This window comes from Amia ocellicauda, chromosome 17, assembly GCF_036373705.1.
Source record: "Amia ocellicauda isolate fAmiCal2 chromosome 17, fAmiCal2.hap1, whole genome shotgun sequence".
Lineage (NCBI taxonomy): Eukaryota > Metazoa > Chordata > Actinopteri > Amiiformes > Amiidae > Amia > Amia ocellicauda.
Window position 1 is genome coordinate 15,384,918 of NC_089866.1, and position 17,281 is coordinate 15,402,198.

The 17,281-nt window shown below is 42.3% G+C and overlaps 1 protein-coding gene across 1 annotated transcript in view; it reads right to left on the minus strand.

The window, feature by feature from the left end:
• The window catches only part of LOC136712904 (transmembrane protein 132C), a 169,406-nt gene that overhangs the window by 44,745 nt on the left and 107,380 nt on the right, over positions 1–17,281 (minus strand). Inside the window, exon 4 of the mRNA XM_066689729.1 lies at positions 3,455–3,641. Coding sequence (XP_066545826.1) covers positions 3,455–3,641 — 187 coding nt within the window. The remainder of the gene's footprint in view (positions 1–3,454; positions 3,642–17,281) is intronic.

The following is a 17,281-nucleotide window of genomic DNA, read 5'->3' on the forward strand; positions in this document are numbered from 1 at the left end:
TAGGTATTTCAGATACAAATCCCCACTGCGTCCCAAGTCCAGACAGCAGATCACAAGGAAGAGCAAGGCAGGAAGATTGTCGAAAACCCAGAAGGGAGTGCATGTGCCAGCAATGCAGGGCTCGGAAATGCCTTATTGCCAAAAACCAAGAGAGCAGGCCAGTATCTAGGTCGGTTTTCATATTCACAATATTTGGTTGTCTTACCGAGCTGGTCGTTTCAGAGATATCTTTAATATGGAATTGGGCTGTTATTGTTATAAGTTATAGGTTTAAAAGGTACTTATTTGTGTCAGGCAAAGTTAAGGGAGGGCAGCCAGGCTGGAACTCCCTTAACATTCTCTCCTGTAGAAAGCAATCATGAGGCCGAAATGGCCCGACACCAGCAAATGGAACGGGCATCGCAGCTAAATTACACAACAGGCAGTTTACTGGAGCTGCTTGTTTCTCGTTTGCTGCCGACTGAATGTCATGAACATTTCCAAAAGAGCAACAACGATGAGCCAAGCGACAGATGAAGACAACTGTTAACATTAAACATTAATAGTAAGATGATGAACTATATAAATAAGCCAGTGAATCCACTGAGAGACGTTTGACTTATTAATACGGTATGATCTGTAGAAAAGCTTAGAACTGCTGAACAGTAATGCGAGCCGTTGTCTGATGGGAAAAACAAACTGGACAAGAGTGCTTTTCTTCCAGGAAGCCCCCCAGCAGCAGGTGGACTATATCGCAAACAGAGAACATGTTGCACTGGTCCAGTTCATAAAGTCTGAATGCATACATAGTGAATAATGACTCTGGAGCTCACATACATAATGCTTACTGTCAACACCAAAGTCTGTGTTTATTAAGGTTTGTTTTAGTCTCATAATGTAATGCCTTAGAAGCAAACAACTATACTAAAATTGATATGGATCTAAGGGCTGCATTATGTTCTTAAGGGATTTGGTTTTACAGGACAGTTCTAATGACATGGACAACAGTGCGTTTATAAACTCGTCGATGGTTGTTGGTTTGTTAACCTGCACTGACACTGATAAAAAAAAGCAAATAATAATACAAAAAAGTAAAGTAGAAAAACAAAACTGTGTCCATAACAAACACTGAGCACAGCAGCGCTTTCGAGTGCTGGCAATTTCCTGTGAGCGTACTTTCGTCTGAATAGGGGGTTGTTTTATTTGGACCTGTTAGAATACCAAAATGTGCACAGGCCCATTACCTCCCTGCCTTTCATCTCCTGAGCGCTCACAACAGCCTGCCTGCCTCTCATCTCTAACAAGGGGGGCCATCTTCAAAACCTCTGGGGATCATCACAGGAACCTGAGCCACTATGGCTGTGCTTCATTTCCCCCTTGTTGAAAGCTAATCGCAAATGGCAGTGGGACAGGGCAGAAGAAAAGAGAAAAGAGATCCCCTGGTAAATTTCTGGATATTTAAGATATATATATATATATATATATATATATATATATATATATATATATGCCGGGGGAGAAAGAGAGAGAGAGAGAGAGAGTGAGAGAGAGAGAGAGAGGAAGAAATTAAATCAGACTCTATTCAATGCTATGTGATTTTTTGGATCTACATGAGTTGCAAGTCAATTTAGCTCATGTATAATGATAATGATGTATAATGATCCAATAACTCCTACCAAGGTAATTTGTGGCAATGGTTATTTACACTTTACAGCTCTATACAGTCGATGGCTCCGCCCCATTCCACAATTTCAGCAAAGTGAGACATTTCTCGTGTTAACGCAACTTGGCGGAGAATGCTCCAAAGGATAAGTTGGGGAAGTATTTGACTAACGCACAACCTCACCACAGACATCAAAGACATGCCAGAGGACTTATGGTTAATGGTTATTCAAATTTTTCCCCATGCTGTCAGACCTTGTGACCTGAACCTGGTTTTTCCAGGCCTAACAAGCTCACATACACAGCTCCTGTGCTGATTTCGTTCACCTTGAAGTACAGAGTTCTTATTTTTCCTCCTTATTTTTTGCTCCGTAATTAAAGTGGCCCGCGTTGTGTCCTATACCCCCTGTATCTGACACCTGACATTTCACCTCTGCTCAAAGCTTTGTCTCCTGACACTCTCCAGCTTTTTCAATGATGACGCACAGCTGTAAAACTTTATAAGAGAAGTGGACAGATTAGAAGTCATCCAAGAATAAAAAAAAGGTCTACGAAAAGCACTATGATATCAGACAGAATCGATTAATCTCAGCAGCAAGGGCTGAACTCTCAGATGACCTGCAGAATGATGTGAAAAATGTCTGTGCCAAAAAAAAAAAAACTCTTGATTCCAGTGACTCTGTCAAACACTGACAGCTTTTGGGATAGTTCAAGTGCTTCAAATACCTTTTCGCATTCCTCCAGGAACAGGCCGAGGACGTAAAGTTGAAAGTCAGTGACACTGTCGAAAAGAGCATGGCAGCAACATCACTTTTCGTCAGCGTCACTGCCACCCAGAAAGGGAAGATGTGTTCAACATTTTATAATATCAGACGTCCAGTAAACGCCCCAGCAACGCAAAGGCAGTCTGCGGTGTGGGATGTCTGCCGGAACCGAATTGAGACGGATCTTCCTCTAATAGAACACGGAGAATTCATCTCTGTGTCGTCTCTAACTCTGCAGTGAGCGAAACCCCTGAGATCCAATTTAAATTAATCCGATAGGCTGAATGAGCACTGAGGTCAAGAAAGAGTAATGACAACGAGTGAGTTTAGCAAAAACACTCCACCTGGGATTCTCTTCCATACTGCAAACCAATATCTGATGTACTGAAGATATCAAGTATGGATTTACTATAAACGGACCAGAGAGCTCAATGTGCTACACAGATGAAAAATGATCTCCCCCCTAAGAGTCAGAGGGGGTCATCCTGCTCTCCAGAAACATTAACAATCCCTTATAGACCAGAGACGCTGACTGATGATGGGTCCTTAGGGAAAGTCTATTTGGGGTAGGTGGTGTAACATTCCATTTCCCCATGAATAAGTATATAGAAATCATGGATACTGGAGGTGAATTCACAAGCTTTCTGCCATCTGGATCAAATCAAGATCTTGTTGGGCTGTGTTTGTGTTGCCACACTGTGGGATTGCTCATTGGGAACAGCAATATTCCCCTTAGGAACAAATGAATAATTTTTCAAACAACTGTGCATCCACATCACAAGCATGACTTAACAAACCAAGCTCAACAGCCATGTTACCAAGTTGCAAACACTGTACAGGTACGACGGGTAGCCTTCAAATTCACTCCGGCAAGCCATACACCAATCTGTCTGGTCCAGGGAGTGCAAGTCCGGTAGGATGGCAACCCACACATGAAGATGAATTCTGACAGGAAGGTTCTGCTGATTGCTGTGCCAACATGAGCACCATATAAACATACAAAGAAAAGCAATAATGAGTCACAACAATTAAACAAAAGATAGTCTTACCTCAGCCAAGGGAACGATCCCGGCGAGCTCCTTCTGACTGACATAGACGTGGGACACAGTCTCTCGGGGGGCGGCGTTGGTGCCAGGGTACTGCACCTGCCAGGTGATGCTCTGGGTGGACTGCAGGTTGATGAAGTTGTCGATTTCAAAGTCCACCTGCATGACCTCATAGGATGGACCCTCCATTCTGATATGAGAGAAAAGAGCAGAAAGGCAAAGTGAGTGTGTGTCTTACAAACCTCAGACTCTGGCACAGCTGCTCTCCGTCCTCGTCAAAGCAGGGAAGCACTTTGACACCTGGTTGGTTGTCCTTCCCAGTAAGGAACACTTTATAAGGAGAGATGTTGAATCATTTGCCTCTGTATGGCAGCAAAGAGACACTGTTCATATTAATATTAATACATTTTAGTGGAGCAAATATGAGAGCAGAGCAAAAAGCACTGAAAGTGATTGAAATAGGATATTTCAGAGTTTTTTTCAATGGCTTTTCAGGTAAGAGGCCATGTATGCAGACAAGGAATAGAAGCCAAGAAATCTTAAATTGTTCTGTAAGAGACGTTTAACTCAAATTGAACCAGCGCTGCAACTATTCAATTGAGACAGGAGTTTAATCTCCTGCCCCCTGGCCGACCGCAATATATAACTGTGGCAATGATCCTTGACCTTGCAGATTGTAACCGTGCCGACATTTGCCCCAGACAGGCTGTACTGAATCCTGACCGACGGTTTTTACAACATAACTACCAGGTTTCATTACACCTCCTCAATTGGTTATTTGATGGATGTCACAGCTTCTGACCTGCTATCTTTCACACTAATTTCATCAGGAACACCGCCCCTGAAATAAAAAGTAATAAATAAATAAATAAATAAATAAATAAATAAATAAATAGCTTTAGTTTCTGACTTTTTCAGGTGAAGAAAAAGGCATTTCAGTGAATACCAAAATAGAGGGCAAAACAACCAGTAAAAAAAGGACAGCAAAAATGAAATGAATGCTACATGGTTCAGCAAAAAAGAATGAGGACGAACAGATTACAGCTTAACTTGTGAACCCCTGCCCCCGCGGGCCTCCACCTCTTGGGATCAATTGCTTTCGAGAGCTGGAATCAGTAAATCAGCTCCAGTCTGTCAAATAATCACCGCAAATCTGTAGATTTAAGCCAAAATTATTCCAGTTTATGCCTAAAGGGTTTACGGCTGGAAAAGGCAGGTCCTTGCAGCTCAGTGGTCCAGTTGAGTGAGCTCCCAACCCAGACTTCCCCTACTCCACCCTCTTTCCCCTTGACGTCTGTGCCACAACCTCGTTGACCGTACCACATTTCTGGAAGGTCACAGATTTCATAATCAGGCAGTGCTCTCAATCTCCCCTTTCCGTCTTCCACCTGTCCAACATCCCTCCCGACAATACAAAAATTGTATTGGTACTGCTGGTCCCAGTATCCCAACAGGAATGGTGCACAATCTAAAGCATTTAACACACGATGATGATTTTCATGCTTTTGAGTTATTATTATTTTGTAGGTAATGATAAAAATGAAATTTGACCTCTGTGTACTATTAATGTCAAAACTACTGTGATGAAGGTAATGGTTATAATAATAATGTATTTACTAAATACATTGGTTCTGGGATCCCCTTGGAAAAAACAAGAAAAGAAAACCCAGTGCTATTTTTTTCCCCTCTCTCCATTCCCAGAGTTAATCCCCAATAACTCAACAGCAGATTAGCACAAATGACTTTATTATGATGTCCCTCTCATTAAACGCATCCCGTTAAGACCGACTTCTCCGTGTGTCTTTTAATCTCCCATTGATGTCCTGTAATACTTGTGTTTAATTCTGCTGGTCTTCAATGGAGGGGGATTACAAGAGAGAGGGGCTATTAATTCATGTGGCCGGGTGTCAAAAGCAACAGCTGACGGAGCACATCCAGACCGTGTTAAACAACTGCTACTGAAGAAACAGAATTAGGAGGAGTAATAAGACCTAAGAAGATTACCTCACCAGCCCAGATTTAGAGAAGTTATTTAGTATTAAGGGACAGATAAAAACAGCTGTGATAGGAGTAGGTACTGAAGTGCGAGTTTATATCCAGAGTGCGGTGACTCATTGGATTAAACTGTTAATATATGCAGAAAGAGCAAGGCTATTACACTCAACTGAAACAACATTGAGGCTGTTTTTGCCGTTTTTTTTGTACTGTTTCCAAACTTTGTATTCAAGATGCGTTTCGGTAAATGCACCTTACTTACACAAGAGGCAGTTATGTTTCAGCCGTCCTCGAGTTGTGCAAAGTCGGGTCCTTAAGTAGGTTAATTAGAACCACTATATATCTGCGCAGGAGGAGGTTTAATTTCACTGGGCATTGCATGGTGTCCGCAGGTTTCCAGAGCAATCGCGCTGCATGTCAGCACTGAGTGGCTGAGTTAAGACATCAGGCTCAGGACGCGAAGGAACCTGAGACACCAGCTGCCTACTCCACTGAAGTCGAGTCTCCACACGCACGCGGGAGACACTGGGTGAGACGTGTTAAAACTCTGACTGTTTTTTATGTTTTTATTTCAAAAGTGTAAAGTAAAGCTACTGAAGAAATGCTGGAGAAAAAGTACCCCCACCTCCTTAGTGATGCTGAAAATTAGGCCACAAGACTCTTGACAATAAAAGGGTATAGGAGGTTCAGATGGAAAATAAAACAAGCAGGATCCCACCTTGCTGTTCTGAGTTTGTATATCTGCTGTATACCATTATAGTATCTGCAATGTTCACTGGTCATGTGGCTATTCCAATGTGCTACAAAGACAAGTCAATGTTTTCTGGCCTTTTTTCATCCTTTCTCAACCTCTAAACAATCAACTAGGATTGGATACAGGTGGATTCATCGAAAACCACAGTTGTGACCATGAACAATGAAAACAAAACAGGAACATTAAACTAGATTGATTATTAGTTACATTTTGCTCTGATTACCTCCTAATGTGCCCTTTGAAGCTATCGAAACAAATAGAGCGAATTCGACAGGGAGTAGGAGACAGGACACCCATAAGCAGTGAAGGGTCTGACCGAGATGCCTGTGCTCTCCAAGCTAAGACTTCAGAGCTGGCGTCTCCGAGATGTGTTCCAAGGCAGGTGGGAAAAAATAAATAAAAAGCTCCATGGCATCGAAGCCGGAGAGCTGTCTTGTAATTCCATCTAAATAAACTCGGTGTCTGGCAAGTGTGTTTTTTGCATAATGAGTTTATAAAACCGAGATTGTAACTCTGATTTCTCTAGGGGAAGATCTGTATTCCAAAAACTCAGCTCCTGCCCTCACGGTGAATGAGCTTCATCGGGATTGTGTTTGCGTGCGGCGTGGCAGCCTTTGTCGGTCGCACATGCCCAGCATAAATATTGCCGAGGATTACCTGCAAATTTATAACGACTTAATGCTGTATTTTTTAACACCAATTAGACCAAACAGAGGGAAGACATCCAGCTCATCTCATCACACGCAAAACCATCCAATGTGAAATATAAATCGGTTTAAATCTGACTTATTTCTTAATATTTAAAATTTCTTGTCAGGTCTTTTCTTTGCATTAAAATTCCTCCAACCTGTTCAGCTGCTTCCTGACTCAAATCATAAATACATGGTCGTTTCAGTCCACATGGGCAGAGTGCAATTGTAATCTTGGGTTACAATTCAGGCACATGTATCCCGAGTTTTTAGTCATAATTTGTCATGAGCTTTAAACATGTATAAGCCAAGAGAGATTCCATCTGTAGCTTTTCAGCCAAATTAATTAAACTTCATTGATTTCCATCATTCTACAGCACACAGAAAGGCACATTAATTATTCTGTGTCACAGAGAACAAAACCTGGATACTTCATCCGGTATCATTTATCACAGGTCATGTGCCTTAACCTTAGCTGAGAAAATGATTATATATAAAACAATAGATAAAAAAAGTGTAAAAATGTGTAGGGCTTAAAAAGTAATGTTTCTCTTTGACAGTTTCATTCAGATCCACACACTTCCACTGATATGACTCATGCTTCTTTTGAACTTCTCATAAGTGGTCCTCTGAGAGAACGGCGAGTTTCTGGGATTACCCCATCTTCTCCCTTCCCTCAGACCCAAGCCCTGATGAGCGAGGAGTGTAACGGCACAGAGCCGAAGATTGCTGATTCAATAAAAGTCTCATCTGCCGTGTCTGAGAGTAAAGGAAGCAGAACGACCGCTGCCCTCAGAGGAACTTTCAGAGCTGGCCGCCTCTCCCTAGAGCTTGTGGGAAATTCATTACACACAGCGCTCTGCCAGGCTGCTTCGGGGGAGGAAATTAAAAGAGACTGCTAGATAGGAAACAAGTTCCAAGAACGGGCAAAGGAGGGATCTCGTTTTTCATTGGGACCCCCTGCAGACTAACCCCCTATGCCCACCCCCCCCCCCGCCCAAAAAAAGGTGCAGGATTAACTTTTCTACTGCTCCCTGTATCAGCAGGTTTAGCCCCCTAAAAAAAATGTTTGAAAACTAAGATGAGGAAAATGACATTGAAATTGCCGATCAATGCCTGCACATTTGGGATAAGAATATCCCTTACTCTGCCCAAAGGACTTCAGACCAGCTACTCGTTTTTTCCGGAGACTGAGCCGTAACACAGCAGCCCCCTACTGTGGCTTTTATTTCCACTAAAGTATCGTGAACATTTATCAGCAGCAAGACACAGAAAGTGACCCGTGAATCTGAAAAATGTACAGTACACCCGCTAGGTGTAATTTCCATCTATGGCTGGGAGAGAGCTGTGCATTTTGGACTTCCATGAGAGATGGGCAATTTAAACAGTGGGTCTGTGTTGACACTGCATTGTGTTAGTCTGTTGCCAGACATCCCCAGTGTTGTGCTACTTCAGGGGAGACGTGGCTGTACAGTGTGAATAATAAGTGTACAGGTAAACAAACAAACGTGCCTATATATATATATATATATATATATACATATATATATATAAATTAATATTATTAATAAGGGCTGAATTAAAGACCCACCACTAAAATGAACTCTTATCTCGTCTTGTTTTTCTTTTTTAGAAACGCGACTCTCCCTGATGCACTAAATTATACAGCCGTAAACTGTCCCATCTTGGCAGGCGGAATAATTTTTTTAATATTAAAAACCAAATTAAAACCGCATTAAGGATTAATTAAGGCTTGCACTTCAGAGCTGAAGCTAAGCAGATGCTACCTTGAACAGTTGCAAAGTAGCCCTAATCATTACCGCTGAGACTGACAGCCGAGTGAACAGGCCCGTAGAACTGCAGACAGCATCCCAGGTGAGACGACTGCTGAATGGAAAGGACTACCCTAGAAAGATGCACCATTTGTGAAGGAGTAATACTGGTGCAAATACTGGCTAGAAAATGTCTGTGCTTTCAAAATGTCTTTCCCTGGTAAGAACAAACATGTAAATTGTTTACAAGCAGCTCAGTTTAAATATTAATTTTACCAGGGGCAGTTAAAAAAATATAATAATCATATTTTAATAAATTATTGATTGTGGAGAGTTTATGCATTGATTTATCTGTGACAAGAACTTGTTATCTGTGTGTTAATTGTCAGGGGTTATTCTGATTATTAATTCAGGCAATTAACCTTACAATTCTTTTTTTAAGTTAGGATTAGTCGATACAAAATTGTGCCCCTGTTCCTCAGCGTCAATCACATCAGGCAGAGAAATTCAAAGCCCCAGAACAACACAATTTGAGTGAATACATTTGTAATTTTAGGCAGCCTGTAATGTGTGCACTAAATGCTCAAATACATACTGCAGAACACTGCTTAAGTACCAAGGGGACAACAAGCAAATGGGAAAGCACATTATGGGCAAGATCTTCGAGTGATTGTGTCTCGTTGTCCTCGTACACAGCATAGAGGTCTTCGGGTCTGCAGTGCTGCGTCAGAAGCACATTTCATAGAGGCTGACAATGTGTTACATCTTTCCTTTTTTTCACCTTCTTTGAAAAACAAGGTTTTAAAAGCCACCTCAGCTGTAAAACACAAATTCCTCAGATATCATCTCAGTTTACATGCTGCCCTTGGCTCAGACGATTTTCTACATTTATTACTGTGCAATTTGCCCGGCCAACCCCTGTAAGAAGACCCGAGATACTATCTACACACATATGTCAAGATCACGTTCATTCCTCAACTTGCAGATAAACAACCCTAACAGTTTCAGTACACCCTGCAGAAATGGCATTTTCTACAACACAGAGGCTGTGTACTTCTTTACTGTCTGGGCTGTGTACATAACAAATGGCAATTCCACTGTCCCTAGGACACCACTTATCACCAAGGATATCTAATGGCCCTGCCTCCATAGGTGATCTACAGCCAAGGTCATGTCAGCCTGTATGTCTGATTTCTTATAGAATAATGTGTTCTTTTTTTTCCCTAATTCTTATTGATTTAAAAAAAAGTGTGAGAGGGTAAGGAATGAGGAAACAATTGGCAGTCTGCTCACTGAGTCCCTGCATGCAATGTAATTCTGTCTGTCTGTGTCTTCTGCTCCTTTATCCTTCCCCCAACCCCCAGAGAGAGTTAACACACAGCCATCCAGGAGAGAATAACTGAAGATGGCAATTCAATGGAATTAAAGATGTACATCTAAAGAAGGTAAAACAAGTTCTTATCCTTTTAAAAGCCATTGTTTTTCATCATATTTCATCATATTTGTCACAGCAAAACCAACCCTCAGAACATATACTCTCCCCTTGCTCTCTCTATAAATATGTCAATGCACATATCTCTTAGACCAACCGCTAAATGTTACGATCATTGTATCATTCCCTTGACAGTTTCCATTTATATTCCTATCCCCTAATGTCTAGATTTATTATTATGTTGATGATATGCAATGCTTTCTGAAGCAGTATAGTTCCATACATACGTATTTCCATATACACCAACACACACGCACACTTATGTATTATATATAGGTTAGACCCAGCGGGATTTATATGGATCTTAAACTTCAGCTGTGTGACCATTACAAATAAAACAGAAAATGGAAAATCTCTCCACTGCAAGTCAGGGAGACATTTGTTCCAGCTGGGAGGATGAACCTGAAGCCAGCAACCCCCCCCACCCCCCATCCCCCCCTATACTTCATACCACCAATCTTTCAGATGACACAGGGTATAAAGAAAAGAAAATGGTATCAGATTTATCTGTGCAGCTCTGCTCCGTTGTCTGGGGGGTTTAAAAGTAAAATGCCCCCATTGAAATTCATGGAAGCTTCTCCTGGGGGAGGTTTGACTGACAAGAGGAGGAAAAAAAAATAGAAACCTGCAAAACTACTACTGCTCCAGACAGAGGGAGCCATCATCTTCAAACAAGAGCCAGAGATATCACTTGATATGCTGATCACTGGGCCAGCATGCTAGCATGGCTTCAGACAGTCATCAAGCCATCACGGAGGAGGCCTTAACTCAGTAGACCGTGACCAGAGACGCAGTGCTGTCATGGTGTCCAACCTTCACGTCTAAGCACTGTGTCACATACAGAGCAAGTCAGCACACTGCATTGCTTTGCTTTACTGGGGACTGCAGCAGTGCTTCCCAAACTGGTCTGCCTTCAAGCAAGCATGGGTTATTTCACAAGTCAAACACAAAGAATGTGTCACATCTCCTCTCACGTCCCCTCTCACTTCTCCTCCCTCCTATTCCCCAGCTCGCCACCAGACGTCATCATCCCCAGAGTACTGAACTCTGCTCCTGACATTCCTCAATCACCCAATTAACATTGCAAGTAACCATGTGCACTTCCTCCATCACTCTCTTCTCCCACTGGTTCCCACTCCCTACCTTAGTTTCAGTTTCCTTAACTTATAGCAAAGTTTTTTCTTATCTTTGATAGTCATCTCTTATTATTCTTATTATTACTATAATCTACGTCCTGCTGTGCCTTGACTCTTGTATTCCGTTTCTTTGTTGTCTGTTTGGTCCCTCGATTGACCACTGGACTGTTCTCTAACTCTGCCTCCAGATTTGCCCCTTTGGACTGTTTGCCTGGCTTCACTACCGAGTTTGAGTCTGTGCTTGGGTTCCCCTTGCCCTGTCCAGGTAACTTTGATAAAAAGAGAGAACGAAATAAAGAAAGAGCATTTGCATTAAGTTAAATCAAATTCTTGAAACTGAAGAACACAAGTGTATCACATCAGTAGGTAGGTACATGCAGAAGGTTACCGGTCCCATTTTAAAGTCATATTATATTACCGTAACTGTAATTTGGTTGATTTAAATGCAAAATTAACTCAAATAACGCTCTCTGTAAATAACCCAAATTTAACCATGGGACAATTCCCGAAGATTACCTATATCCCTAATTAAAACTTCATTAAAGCTTGGTCAAATTTCCAATTTTGTTTTGTTTTGTTTTTGTTTGTTATTTTTTCACGCCAACCACAGATACTCATTGAATCCCATTTGGAGAGAGAGAGAGAGTGTGAGTGACAGCGAGTGACATCAGACAGACACAAAGACAGACAGCCGCCTAGAGGTCCGTCAGCTTGCCCCTGTGAAAGTGATGGCACTGGAGGTGAGAAAAACACATCACCCGCACGGCATCCGCACAACCGGAAAACAACAAAACAAAAAAAGATCGTAAAACTCGGGCATGCGACTCAAACAGCTGAAGTTTCAAGTGTGGATGCACAGTGCCAAGTACTTTGGAACTCTGCTGTTGGCTCTTTAAAGGACGGCACAACTTCAATATTGGCGACTGAATGAATTACACTTCGGCGTGCAGCCATGTGTGAGCTTGCCCTACGGGACCTGTTTTGGCAAGTGTCCTGTTCTGCCAACAAGCCGGACACTGCTGTCAGATGACACACAGCTGTTAAATTGGACCCCAGTGTTGGAAGGGACCCTTCTGTGAAGCACAAAAGCATGTAACCAAATGAGAGTCGTGTCACTGCTTCTTTGGAAAGCTTCAGACGAGCGGATTGCAGGGGCCTGGACAGCTGTATTGAGGTCAGAGTGCAGAATAACTGAATTAGGGGGCCGCCGAGCAAAGATGACATTGTCGTACCTTTAACGCAATGCAGTCCAGATTCTTTGCAGGCTCGACTCATTGCCTTAAAAGTTGTCGTCTCGAATCCAGATGCTTTGAAAATGCAAATGACCTAGATGAAATCCCTTTCTGAAAAAAGTAGTCCGTGCACGTCAACATATCACACTTTTTTTTTTTTTAAATACTATTAGTATGTTTAGGAAACGTACAAATTTCCCAGTGCGCACCCACAAGCAAATTAAAGCAGTGTCCTTGAGAGCCAAGTGCTGTGGATTCCTATGACAAATTGCACGGTGCAATGAACATTTTAATAGGATTTGGGGAGCTTGGGACTGTGTGGAAGCATCTATGCTATAGAGCTTTCCTGTTCTAACAGAAAGCATTCTAAAAAAAGGTGAGGAATGCAACTGTCCTGGGACCACCTGATATGCAGAGGTAACTCCCTTAATAAACTAATACAATAACAGACATCATTAGAGCGCTGCGCACACCTGAATCCTGAACGGGCGCCAATAGGGAGAAGCCGATCGTATTAGCAGCTGAAGGAGCCACTTTTAATGTTTTACCGTTAAATGGGACAGATCGTTTTCAGGACAATGCAATGTCAATGCAAACACCCCGTATTGTACCTTTTTGTGTGGGGAAAGCTGTGGATTTTGCGCATCGCACTAATTAACGGGTAATCATACTTCATTTACATATTGTTTCTGTCTGTCTCCGATCTTGGCAAACCGCCTAATTTGATTTGCCCTTGGCAGCGTTTGGAGGTAATTGACATTCTTTATTTGACAGGCACTGACTGGTGTCCTATGACCTGTGTGCACAAAGCAAACACACTTCTCCCCTGCCAGCGAGACAATATGGGCCCAAGTTAATCCCTTTTTCAAATTAAAGCTGGTCACAGAGATTTAGGGCTTCTGCTATAGCTCATGGTAGCCTGCCACACACAATGTCAAGCAGGGGAAGAAAACAACAACAAAAAAGACAGAAAGGGACACCATCATGATTCTGGGCATAATCAGAGCCGGGCTGAAGACAGAGCCTCCTCTCCTCTTCCATGGCAACAAATGTGATTCTCATAAATGGATTTGCCCTTAACCTTCCATTCAGCCTTTATTGCCTCAACTTGCCATTGTTTTTCCTTCTGTAACCCCTTGCATTTATCTCCCCACCAGAAGTGTGATAAATTAAACACCCACATGCTGCATTAAGACCGACCCAAAGCAAACGAAATACAGACTTTCGCCGAACCAAAGCAGTCCGATCCACCATCGCTATACACAAAATTCTGCCTTCGGGGACATCGATACACATCTTTTTATTTCCCCCCCCCCCTCCTTGTACGAAATGTTAAAGATCAAAGTAAAAACACACAGAGGACGGGCTGGATGTGGGGCTACAGGAGCACTGTCAAATGTCACCGTATGTCATTCCCTACCTCGTGACATTTCCCTGTGCGGTTTCTGAACCAGGGGGCAAATATTTGCAGGCAACAGAGAGCACAAAAATGCTTGGCAGAGACAGATCCAAAGGCACAGGCTATGCTGTATTACTCCAAGCAACAGGGCAGATCTCGCCACCACCTGCTGTGTCTTCCACCCCACAGAGAATAATGTAAAATATAACCTATTCGTTATTCTTCCTGGAAGTTATTTATGTTATGTGTAGGTTGTAAAACCCTACAGCACTGACTCACTATACTTACAGGGTGTCTGAAATAAAGTTTTGCCCAAAGAGAAAGAGATCTTACAGAATTGGGGATGGGTGCCTGACAGTATGGGATTCATTCTGCTCTAATACCTTTATCGGCTGCTCAAGACCCTGCCATGTCATGGACCTTTTCTTCAGAAGACTTTTAGTATAAATAACCGAGTCAGAGTGAATCACACTTCGAGAGTCTATTAAGGGAAAACCATGCTGTAATTTGCCCCTGCTAATATGCACTTTGAAAAAGCATTTCAGCAGTATGTCACCGAAATCCCAAGGGTCTCATTTCGGCAGGGGGGGGGGGGTTCTTCAGTTGCCTTTCATCTTGAAGAGGTATTTTAGTTAAGCAGACAATCATACTCTTCCAATTTTACAAGTACAATCGTGCTCAACAGGATGTTCAGTGTGGCCAGAACAACACGAGGTAGCTGTGATGAAGTCCCTTTCACAGCATACCGTTGACAATGGCAGGGATTTAAGGATGAGTCTTCTACAGTGGCTGTTTTACATTTTAGTTCATTTTTTCCTTTTGCTCAGTAAGACCACCTGTTTGGCTTTCAGACAAGCCAGAGGCTGAAGAGGCCTCCAGGACCAGACCTGGGGTCCCTGGACACAAATGGATGAAATTCTTCACATTTCGTGTTTCCAGTTTTCTTTGCCTCTTAAGTCGGCCTTCTCTAACAGGCTTACTTGTCAATCCACAGCTGAACTCAATGGACATCCATGCCAGTTTCGATCACTGTGGAGGGATGGTGGTTGCTTTATGAAGGATTTCACTTATTTCTGAACTTGTAAAAACCTGAGCTGTTTTTCATTTCAGCTCAGAAGTGGAACATTCATAGTCCCTTCAAGTAAGAGGTTAATCCACCTTCCAAAACCCCACACTTCAGTGCACATGCGAGAGACAGAGTTTGAATACCCAGGTGACAAGTCTGATGCACCCCAGGTTCCCGTAACTTGAAGAGTTAATCCAATAAACAGTGCATCTTCAAACCATCAATGGTTGGAAGGCTCCTGGTACAAAACTGAATTGCTGCTGAACTGAATGAGTAGGAAAAACAAAAACAATCCAAAAATCTAATTTGAAAAAAAATCCTGTAGGGAACACAATCAGTACATCTCCCCAACACGCTGACAATAACTTTACACACCGCTGCCTCTGCCATCATGCAGTCAACGCCATTGATTGAAATATTGTAATAAAGAGCAAGATTAGGGGAGCCTAGTTTTGCTGATGCCCGGGTCTGCACCAGTTAGAAGCCACAACGCTAAAGTAGCTCTCTTCCATAAAGTAGGTTACTGTGGTCTCCAATCCTGCTCCTGCACAGCTCCCCTCTCTAAGGCTTCAAAGATACCTACAGGCAGCGACTAGCGACCACTCTAATCTAATTGAGGTGATAATTGGTTCAGATACGTACAAGTTAATCGAAAGATTGATTTAAATGCAAACTGTAAGACCCCGAAGATCGGAGATGGTGATCTCTGTGTTTACATGTCATTTTAAATAATCTGAAAGAATGTATTTATTAAACCTGATGGGGAAAATAAATAAATCAAATGTCACCACCACCGTTTTGTCCACCAGGGACCAGATTTTCCCTGTGGACAAACTAGGTATAAGCCACTAATCTAATTCGTGTGCCGAAGCGAGCACATACTCTGCCCACAGGGACAATGAGGAACCTGAAAGCCACTGTAACTAGACTGTGCACACAATTCATTTACAACTAACAACATGTTTGTTGTTTTCCCCCCGGTTTCCCCACTGTGCCGTTTTAATTTGCGTTATCTTTATTTGCTCTCTGCCGTTTCTTATCTGCTCTCTGTGACATCAAGAGATATTTGCAAAACACTGAAAAGACAGATCCCAGACCTCTTAGGATACGCGGCACAGATAGCGGTCGTGAGGTGCAGGCGAGACTCCACCGAGCACAGGCCGAGGCCCGCACAGCAGGATCTGGTAGTCTTGTGCACCATGCAGGGTCCTGGTGCAGAGAGTTGATGCCAAAAATGTGTGTGCCGAGTCTCCTTCAGGTTTCTAATTTCAGTATGATGAGACTTTGTACACATTAATATGATCATTATTATTATTATTGGCTTATCATCAGTGCTGATGAACATAAATCCTATTACATAGCAGATGAAACCAGTACAAGATGCAGTACAGGTCCATTCGCGGTTTGTTCCGAGGGGTAGAGTAGGAGGAAGTATCAGCGTTGTAGAAGCAGTCACAGTAAGATTAATAAAACTGCCCAAAATACATAACTAATCAAGGGCAGAAGGGAGCAGATTAGTTCAAGAAGAAAGTGTATTAAAGCAAGAGTGCTGAAATGTCCAGGAGATGTTGGCTGAGGTGTTAGTTAGGAGAGAGATGCAGTAATTAGTCACTTAGCGGACGTCTTTGTCCAGAGAGACTGAGGGGTGAATTATGCATCAACAGCTGCTGCTGCAGAATGGCCTACTACAGGACCCCAGGTTTACATCTTCCAAAGAGGAGAGACGGTAAGTTTCACAGCTTAAACGTCTTGTCATGCCCTTTGGATAACACACAGAACTGCATACTCTTTAAAAAATAAAAATAACAATGCCTGCGACCCATTGAGTGCCTGTGCCTTTAAAAGGAATGTCAACAAAAGGGTATTTTGCTTGATTAGAATTACATCATTGGAAGGAGCTGCTAATAGGAGGAAATTAAGCACTAAATATAGGAAAATGGCTGATGAATAAAACAACATTCTTCCCCAAAGAAAAAAGAAAGAGCAATTTGAGTAGCATGTGACTGGAGTCAAATTAGTTTATGAAGGAATTATTTAAAATAATTTATAAATAATTCAGAAACTTCAAGCTGTTTTGCTGGGAGCCGCATGTTAAGAATACCCAGCGCTTTTGAGCTCTGTATGCCAATTACCAATCCATTTCCCCCACACAGATTTAACACTTAAATAAAATGGGTTACCTTTAAAGGAATTCAGAAAGGTGAGCACAGTGCTACAGAAAGGGGAAATAGATGAACCGGCCTAACAGTTTGTGAAAGTGATGAGATATGAGAGCGAACTTTTGAGGGTTTCTTT